A 20,627-nucleotide genomic window follows, 5' to 3' on the forward strand; every position below is an offset into this window, starting at 1 on the left:
TCTTTTCATTTGTTTATACTCTAGTTTTTTTCTTTAGCAGCATATCCAATTTGTTTATTTCTTCTTTCTCTCTTTTGTTGAGGTTTAGTAATATAAAAGAATTCCTTTGGCTACATCCCCCTAATTTTGGTATGTTGTCTCATTATTGTCATTCACTCTGATGAAATTATGTGTTGTTTCTCTGATTTGTTCTTTGACCCACAAACTCTTCAAGCTTAAGTTATTTAGTCATCATTTAAGTTTGACTTCTTTCACAAAAAGCCTTCTGTTAATTATAATTTTTATTGTGGTATGGTTGAATCAAGGATGTTTTTATTATTTTTGCTTTTCTGCATTTGTTTCTGAGGTTTCTAATGCCTTAGGCACAAGGACAATGATTATAAAAGTGCCAGGCATAGCTGAGAACATTTTAAATTCCTTCCTATTGCTATTCACTAATCCTGAAAGATCGATCATGTGGTACCTCATTTTTCTAAAGTCCTTAGCTCTTTTCTTGTTTATCTTTTTTTGTTAAATCTGTCTTTGTTTGAGAGGAGTACACTGAAGTTCCCAAAACGACTTTGCTATTGCATCTTGTAATCCTATTAACTTTTCTGGTTTTTTTTTTAGATGCCAGTATTCGTACACATTAAATATTGATGTTGCTTCATTATCTATAGTGTTTTTAAGCATAATGCAGTTTCTTTGGGGCACCTGAAGCATCCTATTAGCTTGCATTTACGTAATACTTTATGTACACATGTCCATGCATGTGTTTTCAACCTCCTTTGTCCAGTTCAGACGAAAGTGAGCTTCACATGATGCCCACTTCCGTTTCCTTTTCCTCTATTTTTACGCTCTTCTCAAACACCTCAATCATGGGACATAGATAAGAAGGTCTCTGATGCTGCTCGTTGAGTTGATAATTTTCGACATGGTGCCCTTTTTGGATCACTGCTGGGGTGTATGTGGGAGAGCTGGGCCTCCTCGGTGCCGTTTCATGATGCTGCTCTCTCCTCTTACCTGTCCAAACACTTCTCAATCTCCTTCGCTGGATCATCATCCATGTCTTGTTCTCTAACTCTGAGAAAAGATAATCCCAGTCCTCAAGCTGCTGAAATGCCCATTCATTGTTCCTTCTCCTGGTCAAGCAGGACAATGCTATAATCCCTATTTTATGACTTCCTTTAGATTCCTGAATACAGTGATTTTGTCTGCCCTAAGATTTTTCTTCTCTACACTAAATGTCCTCAGCATTTTGTATGCTGCAAGTAGAATGTACGTGCAGGATACTACCAGGACCTCACACAATGCCTTGCTGAACAGAATTCAAACAAATCTTGCATGGCATGGTGATCCTCTAACTCTGCTCTGAATCCTCTCCAATTTGCCAGTGGCCTTCTTAAAGTGTAGAGCACAGGACTAAATGCAAAATCTCACTCTTGGTCTGACCAAGGCAAATGACTGTAGGACCATTCTGTCTCTCTTAATGCTGCTTTAGAGGATCCGTTTCAGAGTTGGGAGGAGGAGAAGGGTTGATGAAAAATGTTTTTAAAGTGGGTAATGTGGAAGGGTCTGGATGCTTCTGTGCTTTCCCAGCCCAAAGAGGCAATGTGAGTATAGCATTGAGACATACCCTTTCATAACGGACCACCAGAAAAGCAATCCTCGGTTCAAGGAATCCCCTGGTTCCATATTTACTCATGATCATAGCCTAGGAGTCTCTACCAGAGGACACAATTAGTTAAAAGTAAAGATGGCTAATGAAATAGAAGAAAAGAGGAACAAGAGAAAGGGGAAGAGGAAGAGAAGAGAAGAGATCCCTTCTCTGGAAACTTTATGGCTTAATCTCCTAAAAATATCTCATTATTAGTTGGAAGAGTGGACATGCAGAGGGGACACATACATAGGGAACATTCATTGTCTGGCCAGGACATCTGATTCTTCCCATTGGACACTGTGTCATATATACCTACCAATTTCTGTCTCTTGGCTTGCCATTTCTTTTACATGTCAAGTAAGTCCCTCCCTCACCTTCAGTCTATCCACAGGGCTTTGACTAGTGTCCCAGGTATCTGTCCTTACCATTTCTTCCTCATCCAGGCCTTGGGGAAAGAAATTATAGGAAACCGCTGATTTAATTCTCTAACACACAGTTGGGGAACGTGATTAGACTAGCCGAAATCCAGAGTTGGAGAGAAGAGTGGTTGGGGAAAGGTTTCCCTAGAGGGCAATGGGAACATTCTGCCCCCTTGGCACTTTGGGAGCAGGGGTGAGAAAAACAAAGGGAACTTCTTTGGTGAACAACGCTAGTGAGTGCAGAATCTGAAGTCAGAAGATGGGAGGGCAGGAAGAAAACCAATTGTCACAGAATTTTAATAGTCAAAGACTGATTTATGGGGAGGATACCCTTTCCTCTGACAAGTTAGAATAATGTAATAGGGGACTGGTCAACGAGGGCTCAATCCTGCGTGCATGCCAATGGTGAGATTACTTCTTGAAGTACTTGATAATACATAATAGGGGGGCCCAGTTCTTCATTTTTAAGCATATGCTGCTATTCTAGGACTGCTTCCTGACCAATTATTGTGTGGCAAAAAAAAAAGATGGGTTCTGTGGTTGGCTGCTGCACTGGAACTGGATATGTGTGTCTATAAAAGGTTTCAACAAGTCATTTTTCCACCTTAGCAGCACTTAGGTGAGAGGGACAAACTGCTGTGCTGTTCCTCCCACACTCTCTCCTCCACCATGCTCCCAGGGCTCCTCATTACAATAATAACAATAGCACACATGCACACATAGCCCTTTAAGGTTGCTTTTACCCTAGCGTTCACCAGACCTAGCAAGGGTGGTCACTAATACCCAAGGCTGCAGCTTTGGTCTCAATAGCATACTTCACATTTCTATGGCACCATCCCCTTATATGTTCTTGCTGTTAAAGAGACCAAGGAGTCACACCCGCATCCGTGTGTGTGTGTGTGTGTGTGTGTGTGTGTGTGTGTGTGTGTGCAGGCTCAACGCACAGACACGAATGCTTCCTGGGCCTGGCTAGTCTAAGGGCTTGATGTCTTTCCGCTGCCCCTCTTAAGTTCTCTGGAATACCTACTCTTCCTCTTCTCCTTCCCCCATCCTGAGGTGGTGTAAAAGGTTGCAATACAGGACGTGGTAAAGCTTTCTAGAGGACTGAATTACCGACGGAAGGATTCAGAGTAGATAGAAGGACAAGCTTCCTGATAGTGTGACTCTCTTTAAAAAATTGTGCAATTGGGGAGAGCAGTTCCTGGAGGGCCTTACCCCTTGTGGTCACATGGAATCAGATCAGCCTCGGAATGGTGGAAGAGGGCCTCTCCTGGTTTCTGGGTGTGGGCCTTGGAGGCTGAATTTTGGCAGGAAGGGAGGAGGCTGATTACCCCAGGCCTGTCCTTGACCAGTCCTGCCTCTTAGGTTCCTATAGAATGAGAAGTGGTTCCAGCTCAGTAAGAATAGTCCTTGGTCCTGATAGAGGAACGGCACTGGTCTCCTGAGGGACCCACAGGAATATGGAAGACATGACTCTGCTAAAGCTCAGGGTTGGCCATGTCCTTTCCCTGCTAGATAAGCTCCACTGGATCCTTACTGGCTTTAGGATAAAATGGAGAATGATTTATGTGATAATTAAAGCCCTTCACAATGTGGCCCCAACCTCACTTTCCAAGCTTATTCTGGACTCCCCTTCATACACACTACGGTCTAGCGCAGGGGTGGGGAACCTGCAGCCTCAAGGCCACATGAGGCCTTCTAGGTCTTTGGACGTGGCCTTTCGACTGAGTCCAAATTTTATAGAACAAATCTTTTTATTAAGGAGATTTGAAGTTTGGATTCAAAGGGCTGCACTTGAGGACCTAAGGGCCACATGTGGCCTCAAGGTTACAGGCTCCCCACTCCTGGTGAGCCAAAATGGCTTATTTTTCACACCAGATACTTCATCTCCTGACTCCACACTTTTGCACTGACTGTCCTCCATGCCTGGAGTTCCCTCTTTCTTTACCTCTGCCTCTTGGGATCCCTTTTTTCCTGTGAAACTCAGCTCTATGCAGAGCCCTTCGCAATCTTCCCAGCTACTGGATGGGATGGCATCCCCCAACAAAATCACCTAGTATTTATTTTGTATAAATGTACATGTTTGTCTCCTCCACAGAATGTAAACTCCAGAATAATTTCCTAGCCTAGCACAGCGCTCGGCACATTTTTGTTGTTTAATCGTTTCAGTCATGTCGGACTCTCTATAACTCCATTTGGAGTTTTCTTGGCAGAGATACTGGAGTGGTTTGCACTCATTTTACAGATGAGGAACTGAGGCCAATGGGGTTAAGTGACTTACCCAGGGTCACACAGCTAGGAAGTGTCTGAGGCTGGATTTGAACTCAGGCTCAGTAGTTAGTATATGCTTAATGCATACTTATGGACTGATTGATTAAGGCATGTAACAGTCTTAATGTGCTTTCTTGAGATGAGGTAAGAGAGAGGACAGAAACAACTTCAAGTTGTGGTCCTAGTAGTTTCTACCTCTGTAACCTTGGGAGAGTTTCTTAACCTTTCATCATCTATAAAGTGAAGGGGTTCGATTAGATTAGAAGCCACAATGGGCTGGTAACATTTCCAATTGCTGCCAAATCAGATTAAAAAGTAACTCAGAAATATTTAACAAAACAAATACAAACACAATAGAACATAAATTATGTTAATATATGATTTTCTAAGTCAATTTTCATCCTTACGTACAGTGTGGCAGTCGCTGTTTCTATTTGAGTCTGACATTACTGGACCAGACGGCCCCTTAAATTCTCTCCCAGCTTTGAATTTATAATTCTGCACACACATACGCAGGTTCTACCTCACAGGCTCCTCTTTAATTCAGACCTGTCTGCACACACCTGCTGGACTGGCACCCAGGGGTGACATGCAAGCATCTTTAAAAGCAGGTGCCCAGTGGCAGAACACCAATCAAACCACCACTACCACCATCTTCTTGCAAACTCCTTTCTGGTGGTGGAGAGAATATTAATTCTAGAGTTTGAGGCCCTGGGTTCAATTTTTGCCCCGATGTTTAGTATCTGTGTGACTCTGGACCTCAGTTTCCTCATCTATAAAATGGCCTCTGAGGTCCCTTCCAGCCCTATAATCCTTGATAAACTTTGGTTTCCTGCTGAGTTACAAAATTCAACCCATTCACTTGGTTACTGATTCCAGATTCCAGATAAAAAAAGAACCAAGCTATCACCTTGAGATGATCCCAAGCTAGGAGGTGACATTGTTCTCAAGCAAGTCTTTGTTTAGGCCACAGTGTGTCCCAGCGTACGTGGTGGAAGACTCAGCAAGAGCTACCTGCATAGTCAGGTGTGGGGTGGAGATTCCAGGTGTGTCAGAGGCTGTTTAGGTAGACGATTCAAAGAGAGATGCCTTCCGAATGGCAGAAGGGCTTGCTGCCTGGAATGCCCACTCCGATTTCCCTTTGCTCAGCCTAGTCCTACTGATCCGTCAGGATGCATTCCAACTCATTTAATTAAATATTAAAAAAAGAATAAGCATCTACTGTGTTTAGAGCCATAACTTGGAATTCCAACATCTGGGGCAAATTTTATTGGAAGGATTGGGGGCAGAGCAAGGGAGATAGAGACTTCCATTAGATTGTAAGCTTGTTTCCTCAGTGTTTAGCATGGTGCCTAGCACACAGTAGTGTGTAATAAATATTTACTGATTAATTGGTTGGACAGCACAAGACTGTGTGAGGTCATCATTGCTACTTGTTCTACCACTGATGTTGGTCATTACCTATGACACGAGTCCCCCAGTCCAGGTGGTTTGGGAGCTATCTGCCTCAGTGGGGTATAATGACACTGACTTGGTGGGGAGAGGGGGAATGGACTGGGAGAGGAAGATGACAGCAACAGGTCTCTTGGGGTGGAGGGTTTGGGGCTTGGAAGGGTGGATGTGCTTCTTTCAGAGTACCAACATCCAACCAAGATGGGTTTCTTCCCTGGGGTGATCCTTAATAGGCTCCTTCGGACTAGCAGTCCGCCCCTCGCCCCAAGGTGAAGAAGGATGTGCCCTTGGATGTCAGCACCCCACAACAAGAAAACATCCTTCCCTATACTAGTGACCCTTCGTCTCACTAGTTACAGCTTTGTGCGTGTCTGGAACAGTTTGTTAGGTGCTGGGGGAGACAAAAATTTAACATGATCCCTGATCCTGGTTCACAGTCCAGTAGGGACATCTCCAGTCCAAGGATGACGCAAACACGCGATTAGAAAACGCAATCTTCCATGACTTCATGTTGAGGAAGCACTGTGTGAGGGCTGAGCAAAGAAGCCTTCTCCAGCCTCACTGACCTCAGGCTTCCCTGTACTCCTGTGGCTTGCATTCTCTATGCCACACAATCTGTTTTGCACTGTTCCATTCACTTTAAATGTCTCCCCAACAAGATCTTAAGCAATGGGCGTGTGGTAGGTGCATGGATAAATACTGGCCATATTGATTTCTCTTCCCCAAACCTGTTGTCCTATGGGGACTGGGGAGCCTTCCACATTTTGCAAGCAATCTTCTCACTATTTACAGCTGATAAAGGAAATTAGCTGCACCAGGCAACTTCCTCATGAGTGAGGCAGTGACCCTGCTATCTCTGGTCTCTGATTTACAGCAAACTCATTTCCTCTAATTCTTTTCCATCACATTTTTCCATTCTTGTTGCCTGGCTATGGAGTGATGAAACATTTCTTTTTATGGTCCCTGTCACTCAAGCAGCCAGGTCATTAAGCCTGGCCTTCAGTAGAAAGGAAGAGTGCTGGATTAGTACTAAATATAGATATTCAGACACTGATTTCCCCTAATCTGCTTTTTTATAGAGCTAGCCTAATTTCTCTTAAAAAAAAAGAAAAAGACTTCAGAAGCACGTGGCATGTCTGCCCTGCTGGTCTGTTAAACAGATAGCACAGTGTATTAGAAGGGAAACGGGACTTGACTCCAGAAGACCTGGGTTCATGTCCTAGTTCTGCCACTTAAGAGTTGTGGCCAAGTCATGTAACCTCACGGGACCACTGTGTCCTCATCTATAAAATAAGGTGATTCATTGGATTAGATTATCTCTAAGATTTTAATTCCAGCTCTAATAGTCTATGGTTCTGGGGACTTTTTCCTGTTCTGAACTTTGCCTTTATAGAACCCAGTGAAAATACTAATTTAATCACTTACCCCAAACTGCCTAGAAACAGGGGCTTGGAAAGACCACGTAGTAGCAGACTTTGTTGCAACTGTGGGCAGTTTTGTGAAAATTATTATTTTTTAAAATTTTATTGTTACCTTTTGTTTTTATACCACAATTATTTTTCCTTAATCTGTCTCCTCCCTGCCCACCCCCAACCAATAACACTAACATTTCAGCAGAGCCAACAAAGTGTCTCATTTCATGGCATTATCACATCCCTCACCTAGGTCCCCTTACCCCTTTACTTAAGAGGAAGGAGGTGTGTTTCATGCGCAATTTTCCAGTACTGAGACTGTTTTCATAAATTCATCATCGTTTTTGCAATGCTATTTCTGTTATTATTACAAGCTCTGTGAATTCTTCTCCACTAACCAGAGAAGCTGAAGCTGAGTGACTCAGGAGGAGAATCTTTGCAAAGGCTATCCCTCCCCTTGGCAGGCACTGAAGAGACTGGAAGGACTGTGGACAAAGTAAGAGAGACAGAGACTTTCATTAGATTGTAAGCTCCCTAGGAGCAGGGATTGCCTTCTGTCTCTTTTTGTGTTCCCAGCGCTTAGCACAGTGCCTGACGCTGTGAACCCGTGACTTTGCTTAACCCAGATGAAACCTTGGCTTTTGTGTGCATCAACCTGCTGGTCTCCAGAGCAAATTTTTGCCTCGAGTTATCTATTTACCCCTGAAAACCCTCCCTAGGCAGCTCTGGCTGACTGAATCTGCAAATGACCTTTATCCTAGTTTCTTAATTTTCACCTATGCTTCTTTTTCATATGGGACTGCAGTCAAAAATGAGAGTTGATTGTCACAATCAATGAGAAACAGGCACAGAGAACGTGCTAGCTCCTTCTGTCAAAGGGACTTGCTAGATGAACCTTCTCATTCTTCTTGATGGAATAAAATCCAAACGCATCACACTCAACTTTGTGACATTTAATTTGATTCAAGGTACCAAGAACATACTGCACATCTGAAATCCAGCAGACATAGGATCAACAGCTTGGAAAAGGAAGGACAAAAATTGACTGAAGAAAACAACTGCTTAAAAAGTACAACTGGGGGCAGCCAGGTGGCGCAGTGGATAGAGCGCCGGCCCTGAAGTCAGGAGGACCTGAGTTCAAATCCGGCCTCAGACCAAGCACTTGACACTTACTAGCTGTGTGACCCTGGGCAAGTCACTTAACCCCAAATGCCTAAAAAAGAAAAAAAAAGTACAATTGGCTGAATGGAAAAGGAGGTACAAAAATACACTGAGAAGAAGAACTCCTTAAAAAGTAGAACTGGCCAAATGGAAAAGGAGGTATAAAAGCTAACTGAAGAAAACAGGTTGTTAAAAATTATAATTGGGCAAGTGAAAGCTAATGACTCAGACATCAAGAATCGTCAAACAAAATCAGAAAAATGAAAAAATAGAGGATAATGTAAAATATTTCATTGGAAAAACAACTGACCAGGAAAACAGATCCAGGAGAGATAATTTAAGAATTATTGAAAGTCACAATAAAAAAAAAAAAAGGAGCCTGGACATCAGGTTTCAAGAAATTATCAGGGAAAACTGCCCCAATGCCCTAGAATCAGAGGGTAAAATAGTCATTGAAAGAATCCACCAATCACCTCCTGAAAGAGATCCCAAAATGAAAACACTAAGGAATATTGTAGCTAAATTCCAGAATTGTTAGGTCAAGGAATAAATACTGTAAATAGCCAGAAAGAAACAATTTAAATATCACAGGATCCTAGGGAGAGCCTTAGAGCTAAAAGGGATTTCAGAAATCATCTAGTCCAACCCCATATTACATACGAGGAAACTGAGGACCAAGAGACATGGCCAAAATCACACAGGTAGAAAGTTTCACAAGTAGGATTTGAACTCCATTCCTCTGGCCCCAGAGGCAGTGCTCTTTCCATGTGCCAAATTGCCTATCCATAAGTGGCCATCTATGCTATGAGACTACTCAGTGAGAGGTTAGTGACCCTTCCTCGCTTTGAGTTGATTCCTTCTGGCCAAACATCTCTCCTCCACTTCCCCCACTTATCTACACTCCCCCATACACCCCCTTAGGATAACGAAGCCCTCATACCTCTCAGATTGTTCTTGGAGCTCCCCGCTTGGCTATAACTCTGTCTTCCATGTGCTGAAGCCAGTCCATTTCCTTGGTCCTCAGAACCTGATAGGAAACCCTACTGGCTATGCAGAACTCGAAGGAGTGTAGAGTCAGCTGGGAAAACCTCTGCTATGAAGCACTTCCTGTTGGGGCTACAGCCAAGACATTTCTTGATGATATTTCTTCTGATTGGTCCATCAGAGTTCTGGGAGGGAGAAACGGGGAGGGCGGAGTATAGGAAAGGAGAAGTATACTCTTTCTGGGAAGAACTGGAGGCCTACCACATCTTAACAGCCTTTGGGATACCATTTTGCATAATCAGCACCTCTGGGCTCCTCAGGTGTGTCACTGAGGCTCAGTGGGATTTGACACCCATACAGAAACACTGTATCCTGGCTTGGCATCATAACCCCCCATATGCAAGGCGAGTGTCCTGCCATGTACCTAGATAGAGCAAGTATTAAATAATAACCAGCCACCTGTGCTGCTGTCTGGAGGATTCAGGCATTAAGATGTTTCTTTAGTAGGAAGGACAGATGCACCTGGGCTCTCCTGTCCCTTTTGTAAACAATAATTGTAACTTGGGTAGGATAATCAGGGCTTTACTTCAGAGCACCAACATTTTGTGGCTAAGGAGGAGATCCTCTTCCTTCTCCCTCCTCTTTCTCCTTCCCCTCCAGAGACCCCCACCCCACTACCTCACACCTCAAGGGCTTTAGCTGGCTTGTGCAACCTTGCTTCCTCACCAGCTTCTGTCACCAGAGTGTTCCTCATCTGGGGCCATCCCAAAGGGGGCATAGATAGTATTTCCTGGAGAGCAGGTCTTCTCCTCTCCCAGTACAACTGCTCTGATGGGCAAACTGTTGCCTGAACTGGTACTGCCATCCCCAATTCCCCTGGTCAGACTATCTTTATATGACTCTACCTTTAGCATTCCTCCCCCACCTCACACAACTCCCTGAATTGCTTTTGTCCCAGGTAAAAGAATTTCTAGTTACGGCTCTAGTTAAGGAATAGCCAGGGAAAAAAGAACAAAGCCACACAAAAATTAAACAACACCCCCCCAACCATGGCACCACATTTTAACTAGCCATTGGTGCATGTGTATGTGTATGTGGCATTATCAATAAACCTGCCAATACCACAAACAACGGCAGACCCAGAGGTTAGCAACCTATGGCTTACGTAGGTGCCAAAGATGGCCCACATGCTGATTTTCATCAGCACATAGGTTACTGTGATTGTACCCTTACCACCCCAGTATCTGAAAGAGCCATAGTTGTCCACAAATTGACAGCTGACATACATTCAAAGGCAGAATGTCCCCTTGAGCTTTGCTCACAAGCTGGCAGCAGCCCTATCTTCCCTGTCCCATCCGGCAGGCCAGAAGGAAGAGCTGGAATCCTAGGTCTATAGATTGAGAAAATGCTTAGTTTCCCTAGTCTAACTTCCCCTTTATGAATGAGGAAACTGAGGTCCAAAGAGGTTTAAGTGACTTGTCAAAGTAGTAAGTGGTAATAGTAATGGTATCAGGATTCAAACCCAGATCTTTTGATTCCAAAATCAATGGGGCACACTACTATCTAGGGCAAGCAGAATGGAGTGTACCCTAAAATCAACTTTGTAATGATGTGGAAATAACAGAAATAATGAAGAGAAATTCAGCTGAGTGGGAGGGTGAATTTGTTGCTGCAGAGCCTTAGGAGGCAGAATTTCAAAGCTGGAAGGGACCTCAGAGGTGATCTGGTTCAACCTATGAGATCTAAAACCCCACGCTCTTTCTACTCCACCAGAATAGGCCTTGGGGAGGTTCCTTCTCACATATCCTGAAGGAGAGAAAGTAACACCAGGGCTATTTACTCAACCTTGATTAGGGACAGAGGGGGTCAGAAATGTCATGACAGTAAAGGTTGGTCCCTTTGGAAGAAAGGTGACGTTCTGAAGAGAGGACAGGGTAGACAGGAAACAGATACAGAGCAAAGAAGCTTCATTCTTCTGTCCCCATAACTCCCGAGAATCCTAACCACCTCTTTACCATTCCTTGGCTAGCTTTTGAGATCCCATCCCCTTCTACTCAGCTGAAGTTAATTTTTCATAAATCTGCTAACTTTTTCACTCTCCCGCATTTTCTACGCAAGTGCAAAAGCCCAGCTTTACCTTTCCCACTGCAACATGTTGCCTGCCTTTTAAAGTACATGTGACCTCTCTGCTCCTATGTGAGCCAACATAATTTACAACTCCAATTGTCCTAGCCATCTTACACTGATTTAGAAGCCTTTCCGATCCTCTCAACACTCTCCCTCTCAAACTATCTTGAATTTAACTACTTTGTATTTGTATTTATTCACTTTATACAGGGTATACTTTTGGGAAAACCTGTAATTATGCTGTATTTTTAGTTATTTGCTTTCTCCCCCATTATAGGTAAGTTCCTGGAGAGCAGGGATTGTTTCATTCTTGTATCCCTAGTAATTAACACAGTACCTGGCACACAGTAGGGACTTACTAAATATTTGTTGATTTTCTAGGAATTCTGTGGAGGGCAATAGAAGAACATGGGGCAAGAATGCCCAAATATGGTGTTTCAGGGCATCTAGGTGGCGTAGTGGATGGTGTACTGGTCCTGGAGTCAGGAGGACCTGAATTCAAATGTGGCCTCAGATACATAACACTAACTAGCTGTGTGACTTGGGGCAAGTTACTTAACTCCAACTGCCTCACCAAGAGAAAAAAAGACAACCAAATATGATGTTTCTTTATGCAGCAATGGTGAATGACAGAATTTGGAAGGGATAGGTATGTAGCGTGAATGTCTATCAACTATTGGGTTGACATTGGTTGGACATTGCAGTATCTCAAACAAGGAAGAGTGGGACCCAAAAGTCCATTAATATTAATGCCTAGTTGACCCAGTTAAACTAAACTCTTCCTCTTAGACATTTTCCTAGCTTATGTAGGCTAACATGAAAGGAAGTGGATATGGTGTTCAGGGAAGGGAGAAGTAGAAGCTACAGTCATGATGTAAGACTTTTTTACCTGGTCCCACCCTAAGACAATTTTACTGCTCACCTAGTTGCTTTCCAGTCTGTTTCCTTGAACTAGCTTCTTAGATGAATTGCCCTTGGAATTTTTGCTTGTGGGCCTTCAATTGCTATTAATAAGATACATGGGAATGTCCTGTATATCTATACAGAGGAGTTACCCTCAGTTGTGAATTGTCTGCAACATCCTGGGTTTTCCCACATTCCAGCTGCTGCAAATGAAAGGGAAGGCTTGAAAAGGACTGGAAAGGGATGTTTCAAGGAGAGACAAGACCAAAAATGGGCAAAGATTTGTAGGGATTCTGTATGTGGAGAAAAGAGCAGAGATGTGATAATAAGTGAAGGTAAAAAAAAATGCTAATAGTGAAGCATCAATGACTCTCCAGCCCCCAACTCCACTTTGCCTCTCCAGGCAATGGTTTACCCATTGCAAAACAAGGCTCTTTAGACAATAACAAAATACATGCCCTACTTACCTCACAGGAATGTGAATGCAACTTAAGAAACAAAAACAATTTTAAGGTAGTTTATCAGAGCCAACAGAACCAGGAAGACCTGAGCTCGTAAGTACATCTTCTCAGTGCCCCAGCTAACTCTTTAAAAGGTCCACATGAATTGGTCTGCATCAGTGAAGGGAGTTTCTCTATGGGGATTAAATCACGGGACCACACAAAAACAAGCTACCAGGTATTATTTTTATCAAGAGAGAAAACTAAAAGATAAGAGTTCTATTATCCTAAGTTTGGTCAGGTGCCCAAAGAAAAGCAACCCCTCTAAGCATGATTTACCAAGAGGGCAAGAAAAATAAAATGTGAGAATGATTTAGCTTCAAAAATCATCAGTCTTCCAAGGAGTATCGTGTTTCAGCAACATGAGTCAACACCTGGAGTGACTTATAGCACCCCGAATGGTGTCATTCTGTTGTATAGAATCACACTGTACCAAAACCCAGCTACCATAAGATTCTAAGAAAACAGGAATGACGTCAGTCTGTGAGGTCTGGAGAGGAGAAGGAAATGGGAGACATCTTCCTCTTAATTGTGTAGTGAACTGGGAGGACCAAATTTGAGCCCTCTTCAAAGGATGCCTTGACTTCATGTCCCATTTAGCCTGGTCTCATGCCTTGATTTCTATCCATAGGCACTTGGCCACTTTCTCAAAAATTTTTAGCCTTGGGGCAGCTAGGTGGCTTAGTGGATAGAACTCTGGCCTTAGAGTCAGGAGGACCTGAGTTCAAATCTGGCCTCAGACACTTGACACTTACTAGCTGTGTGACCCTGGGCAAGTCACTTAACCCCTACGTCTCACTAAAAAAAAAAGCAAAAAAAATTTTTTTTCTAGCCTATTAGAACACCCCAGTTTTTGACAATAATAACAAAATCAACATGCTTCCCCCTTTTCCCTAACAGAAACAAAAAACTCGAAAGTTCAGAACGGCTAGTCATTTATGTATATGAAGACAAGGACCCAGACCAAATATTAGTTACAGGTTTCAGCACTAGAAGACACTTTGGAAATCAAGTTCAGTGGTGTCAAACTACTCCATACACAGAGATTCCTTAACTTAATTTTAAAATGTAATGTTATCTATGTTTTATTGTACTTTTATTTATTTTGTTAAATATTCCTGATCACATTTTCATCTGATTTTAGCTGCACCTGGTAGTGTTATGGGCAACATATTTGACACCTCTGATCTAATCTTAACACTTATTTTACAGATAACTGGCATTTATACAGTTTTAAAGTTTACAAAACACTTTCCCTACAAAAGCCCTGTGAGGTAGGCAATGCAAGTATTATTCTTCCCTATTCTTAACAGATGAAAAAACTGAGGCCCAGAGTCATTAAATGTCTTGTAAAAGATCAGAGCTATAACAAGGGAAAGTAACTGAAGCTTTGTACCAGGTCTTTAACAGGGGACAGAGGACAGAGGGTAGGCATGAACCGCCATGCATGTTCCTTTCTCAGGGCTCATTATTACCACCAAACCTTTCAGAGACAGTGGCAGGACTCAGAGGGCTGGACTGTCCTTTATGCACATAACCCATCCACTGTCTGCTAGACCGTTTTCTCTGTACCAGTATTACTGTCCAACCCTATCAAACTGATATTCATGGTGCATGCACCTCTCTCCTCCACCCTCCTGATCTGTCCCCACTCCTAACTGGTTTGGCATCAGAAGAAAAATTTCCTGGTTACAGCTCTACCCAAGATTCCACAGGTAGGAAATGACAGAGTCAAGATTCACACCCATGACCCTTCTAGCTTTCAGATTTAGCCATTTCACATGTATGTGATTGACTGGAAAGTATGGCAGGTCTTTAGCATCAGCCTAAGGCCTTTATGTAATTTTGTAATTATGTAATTTATGTAATATTGACAAGAGTGGGGCTGAACCTGAGAGTGTATGTATATTCATAGTATACCCTTGAGAAAATAAAGCTAAAGGTTTTTTTTTAATGAAAAATAGAACATCTAGCATCTATACACATACACACACACACATAAATATTTATATCTTTCCCTCCAAACATTTAGACTTGTTATTTGCATAAAAAAATAAACCCTCCAGTTAAAGAAGTGTTATCTCTTCAAAGCAGCCAAGGGACTATTCATTACCAACATCACTGAAGGTGGAATGACTGAGAATCCCAGTCACCTCTTCTGATCCAGAATCAAGTGATCACACAAAATAAAGCTTTGACAGCAAAAATAAATAACTTCCTATTTCTCTCTTCCTCCTCCTCCCTATCCCAAAGCCCCCCTAGGCCCCCTCCTCCCCTTATTCTAGTGCAACAAAGCAGTGGCATGAGCCTTTTGCAGAAGAGTCCAATTTCTAAGGTTTACAGTATGAGTGATAATCCAGGGTGGTTAGTGTGATAATTGGTCTTCAGTGAGGAGCTATGTGAGAAGTGTTGACTCAATACTGTCTGTACAGAGGAAGCCTTCATGACAAAGAGGCTTTCTTATCCTTCATGGTTTCTTGACTTTTTTTTTTAATTTCTGCAAGGTCAGTTGGTTTTAAGCAAGTTTAAGATTTCCTCGGCTCCAGAAGCAGTTTTCATGGCCAGGAATCCTGCAATAGAAGAACGTGCAGGGGCTCCCAAGGATGCTTTCATCCAGCTGTTTCCACACCTTTAGACAATGCCTTCAGCAAAAGCCAAGGTCTATAAATGCAGAAGACAATCAAGCTGACAGAATGGAAGATGGGGAGATGTACTGTTGGGGACAAACTAACTGGTTGTCCAAAAAGCTTCCTGAAAGCCAGTGTTTCTTAACCTTTTTTGTGTCTTGGACATCTCTGGCAATCAAGTGAAGCCAGAATAATGTTTTTATTTAATTTAAATAAAATATGTAGGGGCAGCTAGGTGGCGCAGTGGATAGAGCACCAGCCCTGGAGTAGGAGGACCTGAGTTCAAATCTGGCCTCAGACACTTAACACTTACTAGCTGTGTGATCCTGGGCAAGTCACTTAACCCCAACTGCCTCACTGAAATAAATAAATAGATAAATAAATGAATAAATGAGGCAATAAACAAATAAATAAAATGTGTAGAATTGAAAAGGGAATAAATTATGCTGAAATACAATTGTCAAAATATCAAAAACCAATTTCAAAGACCCAAGGTTTAAGAGCCTGTGCCCTCGGGGTTTAAAAATAAGTGCAAGAGAACAGAGAACTGTTTCTGAGAGCAGAGCAGTGAGTGCGGCCTCAGGCCTCCTCTTCTTCATCTGTATGAAAAGAGCAGTGGGATTTTCTTAAGGGCAGAACTTGTCTGCTCCCAAAATGAAATGGCAAAGTGGGGGCTGGGGGAGGGACAAGGAAGAGAAGGGAGGGGGTGAAGGAGGACAAGTGTAAAAAATCCCCTGGCAGGCTGTAAGACACCAGTGTGACATTTCTGTGTCCAGGGCCCTTCAACCCCACGTATTATCAACTTACCTCCAGCCTCCTCTTCACACCTTCCTTCTCCGCTTCCTGGCATGCATGGCATTTCTGGTCTTCAGCACATTGAAGTCCGCAGCATCTAAAGTACTGGATATGGCATGTGGGACAGGATTGGGAGAGCCCTAAAGCAAGATCCAAAAGAGAAAGAACATTGATCAGAGATCCGGGAGTGACAAGGGGGAAAGTAGAGGGAAAGGAATTCCCCTTTCAAGGCTAGAAGAAAGACAAGACCTGGCCCAATGGCCTGCTAGCCCCCTGTTGCCCTGCCCCAAATACAGGGAATGTTTAAAGAGATTTCTACATATAGAATCTAGAGCTGCAGGTTCACCTCACATTTAGATTTTAGTGAGGATGGACAGAAGACTGTAGGAGGAGAGAAAGGCATCTTCCCTTCTCTCATGCTCAGGTATGTCATGGTCTGAAAAGAGCTTAGCAATGCTGACCGAAGGAGACAGGTTTTCAAGGAGTGGTACTTTTTTGTTGGTGGTGGTTTAAAAAATATTTTTTAATTGATCTTTAGGAGTTATATTTACTTATATTTTACAATTTATTCTAACCTCCTTTCCCACCCTAAGAATCACGCTTTACAATAACAAATAAAGAGGAAAGAGACCAGTTAGCTAAACTAACCAACATACTCAAAAAATCTGACATTATATGCAGCACTCTTCCCCAACAGTCCCTACTTTTGCAAAAGTGACTGGAGGAGTATTTCTGAAAGAGGTTCTTTCTAATTGGTTGTTGTCTCCCCCACAATACCTTAAAAACCTTCAAAGACAGTGGATGAGGCAAGTTCTCGTTCCTGCCTTCTCCTTCCACAAAAGCCCTGAGAGAGCAAGAGGCCATCAAACTCTATGGCTTATGTGACTAGTGTTTGCCCACATTCTTCAGAACAGCCCTGATATAGTACAATGAGCTGCTTCTGTTCTGACCACCTAGGAAAATGCTAAGGGAGGAAGCCTCTATGGTAAAAATGTCATTTCCAAACCAACTACCTCTGGGAAAAATTATCATTCTGGGGATGGGAACTAGGAAGGTATGTCTAATTTCAAGGTGAAAACTATGATTAAGTCAAACATGGAATTCTGGTTAAACATCACCAACAAAACAGGGCTAGATATTGGAAAAACACATTATCTGGAGTTCTCTTGAGATACTGATCAAGCAAGACACTGTGCTTGGAGAGCAGGAATTACATTAAAATACTAACACAATTGATAACTGAAAGGAACCTTAGTGATCATTTAGTCTAACCCAGGGGTGGAGAACCTGTTGCCTCGAGGCCACATATGGTCCTCATAGTCCTTGGGTTCGGCCTTTCAACTGAGTCCAAGTTTTACAGAACAAATTCTTTTATTAAGGGGATTTGTTCTGTGAAGTTTGGATTCAGTCAAAGGGTGACACTTGAGGACTTGGAGGGCCACATGTGGTCTTGAGGCTGCAGGTTCCCCACCCTTGGAGCCCCTGTATTTTCCAGTTAAAACAGAAAGACACCTTGGCTTGTCCAAGATCACCTAGTGAGCTTATGACGGCTGGTCAGGTCTCCTGGTGTCAATCTAGTAATCATTACATTGCCTCTACTGAGACTCTGTGCCTCTATCAAAACACAAGTTATGCAATTTATACTTCTGAAGTTTAAGCATATTACCTACTACTGACAGGGAGCAACCACAATAAGGAAAAGGGGAAACTTTGGTTTGAACAAATGACTTCAGCTGTCAGTTGATATTTAAACATGAACATTTATATATCTATATCTATTTATCTATAGCTACTACAATTACAAAGCTGAAGACTGCAAGAGCTAGAAAAGACATTAATAGGGGGCAGCGAGGTGGCACAGTCGATAGAGCACTGGCCCTGAATTCAAATCCAGCCTCACCCATAACACTCATCAGCTGTGTGACTCTGGGCAAGTCGCTTAACCCCAATTGTTCATATAAAAAAAAATAATAATAATGGAAAAGACCTTAATGATTTCTTGGAGCAAGGGTTCTGAATGTGGTGTCCGTGAACTTTCTTGTTAGTATGCCAATAACTATTTCAATGTAATTGGTTTGTTTTGTGATCCTATGTATTTTATTTTGTGTATTTAAAAACACTGTTCTAAGAAGGGGTCTACAGGCTTCACCAGACCCAGAGAGGGTTCCAAGACACAGGAAAGTTAAGAACCCCTGATCTACAGTCATTTTATAGATAAGCCCAGGAGGATGACTTATACAAAGTTATAATCAATAAGTCATTCAACAAGCATTTGTTAAGCACTTACTATATATCACCCACTGCCAACAGACACCAGAAACACAAAACTTAAAAGAAAACAGTCTCTGCTGTCAAGGAGTATACAGTTTGTTAGGGAAAAAAATTATACACATACAAGTAAATATAAAAAAATACACAAAGTAACTTTGCATCTGAGCCCCTAGGGACTCAGGTAAGGCCTCGTGAAGAAGGTAGCACTTGAGTTGAGCTGTGATAGAAGCCAAAGACTCTGAGAAATAGGGTGTTGGAGGAAGTGGAAGGAGGTGCATTTCAGATAGGGTCATGGCCTGTCCAATGCTATATTACAACAAGTGGGTCAATTTGGCTGTAATGCACGAAGGGGAGTAGGATGTTACATCCTAACAAGCCTGGAAAAATAGGCAGAGGCCAGGATGTGAAGGGCTTTAAATGCCAAAAAAAGAGGAGCTTTTATTTTATCCTAGAAACAATAAAGAGCCACTGAATCTTTCTGGGCAGAAGGCAGACATGATCAAATCACACTTGTGCTTCTGGAATGCCCCTTTGGCAGCTGTGTATGGGATGGACTAGAGAGGGGAAAGAAGATTAGAGGCTGGGAGGCCAATTAAGAGGCTATTTTCGTAGTTCTAGTGAGAGGTAATAAGGTCCTGAACAAGGGCAGTGACAATGTGAGTGAAAAGAAGAACAGACGCAAGAGATGTTGTGGAGGCAAAATTGACAAGACTTGGCAACTGCTTGGATATGGGGGAGTGAAAGAGTCAAGAGTCTTGGATAATTCTAAGACTTCAAACCTGGATGACTAGAAGGACACAGTGCCCTTGAGAGCAACAACTAAGAAAGAAGAGTAAGTTTTAGGGGATAAAAAAATGAGTTCTGTTACAGACACATTAAGTCTGAGGTGCCTATGGGACATCCACTTGGAAATATTTAATGGGTGGTTGTGGACAGAAGACTAGAGCTCAGTAACAGACTAGGGATGACTACTGAATTTGGGAGTCATCTACATAGAGATGATAACTGAATTCCTGGGAGCCAATGAGATCACTAAGACAGATACAGAAGAGGTCTCAGGACAGAGATGTGGGGCATACTCAGAAAAGGAGACTGAAGAGTGGACATCCAGACAGGCAGGAGAAATAAGAGAGAGCGAAGTCATGAAAACCAAGAGGGGTGAGAGTATTCAAGAGGAGAGGGTGAATCAACCATGTCAATTACTGCAGAGAAGTCAGGAAGGAGGAAAAGTCAGAAAAGGCTATTACCTAGATGGCACAGAGGATAGAGCACCGGCCTTGGAGTCAGGAGGACCTGAGTTCAAATCTGGCCTCAGACACTTAACACTTACTAGCTGTGTGATCCTGGGCAAGTCACTTAACCCCACTGCCTAGCAAAAAAAAAAAAAAAGAAGAAGAGAAGAAAAAAGAGAACGAGAAGGCCATTAGATTTAACAGTTAAAGAGATCTTTGGTAACTTAGGAGAGAATAGTTTAATGATGAAATCATACAGAATTCAAGGGGTTAAGAAGACAGGAAAAGGAGAACTGGTCAAGAAGCACAGGAACACAAACACTTTTTATAGGTGCCTGGCTATAATGAGGAGATATATAGGACAGAAGTAAGACAAGGTTTTGTTGTTTGTTTTTTTTTTAAAGGATGGAAAACCTGGACATTTTTGTAGGTAGCAGCAGGGAAAGGGAGCCAGCAGGCTGTGGAAGATTAAAGAATAGAGAGACAGAGAGGATGATAGTAGGGAAAAATCTCCTGAACTCGACAGAAGGGATGGTATTACAAGTAAAGAGGTTGACCTTGGCAAAAGGGAGTCACCTTTTAATCAAAGAATGGAGTAAAGTAGAAGGGCTGAGAGTAACAGATCTAGGACTTGAACACAGGTCTTCGCTTCTAAGTCCAGTGTTATCATTTACTTAATACTAGAGAAATTATTATAAACAAAACACCTAAACTATAAGACTTTATCTAAAGAAAAGGAAAAAAATAGAACTGCTATTGCCAAAGAAATAATTCAGAAGTCAAGAACAGTCAAGAACAAAATGTTGCAGAAAAAAATCTTCAAATTATGTACTG

The 20,627-nt window shown here is 42.4% G+C and overlaps 2 protein-coding genes across 7 annotated transcripts in view; both read right to left on the bottom strand.

The window, feature by feature from the left end:
- Positions 1 to 9,399, bottom strand: part of CARD9 (caspase recruitment domain family member 9) — a 34,767-nt gene extending 25,368 nt beyond the window's left edge. For all 4 annotated transcript variants that reach the window (XM_020981894.2, XM_020981897.2, XM_078149959.1 and 1 more), the window contains exon 1: positions 9,295 to 9,399. The gene's annotated coding sequence lies outside the window, so the exon portion shown is untranslated. The remainder of the gene's footprint in view (positions 1 to 9,294) is intronic.
- A 36-nt stretch (positions 9,400 to 9,435) lies between these two features.
- SNAPC4 (small nuclear RNA activating complex polypeptide 4) overlaps positions 9,436 to 20,627 on the bottom strand; it is a 52,053-nt gene continuing 40,861 nt past the window's right edge. For 2 of the 3 annotated variants that reach the window (XM_020981887.2, XM_020981890.1), the window contains 2 exons: positions 16,303 to 16,430; positions 13,787 to 15,529 (listed from right to left, as the gene is read on the bottom strand). In XM_020981887.2, coding sequence (XP_020837546.1) covers positions 16,317 to 16,430 — 114 coding nt within the window. In that variant the 3' untranslated portion in view covers positions 13,787 to 15,529; positions 16,303 to 16,316. Of the gene's footprint in view, positions 9,524 to 13,786; positions 15,530 to 16,302; positions 16,431 to 20,627 lie in introns of those variants that run through there. The other variant, XM_020981888.2, reaches the window with a different exon arrangement.

The sequence above is a fragment of the Phascolarctos cinereus genome, unplaced genomic scaffold (assembly GCF_003287225.1).
Source record: "Phascolarctos cinereus isolate Bilbo 61053 unplaced genomic scaffold, phaCin_HiC Scaffold_2;HRSCAF=192, whole genome shotgun sequence".
Classification (NCBI taxonomy): Eukaryota; Metazoa; Chordata; class Mammalia; order Diprotodontia; family Phascolarctidae; genus Phascolarctos; species Phascolarctos cinereus.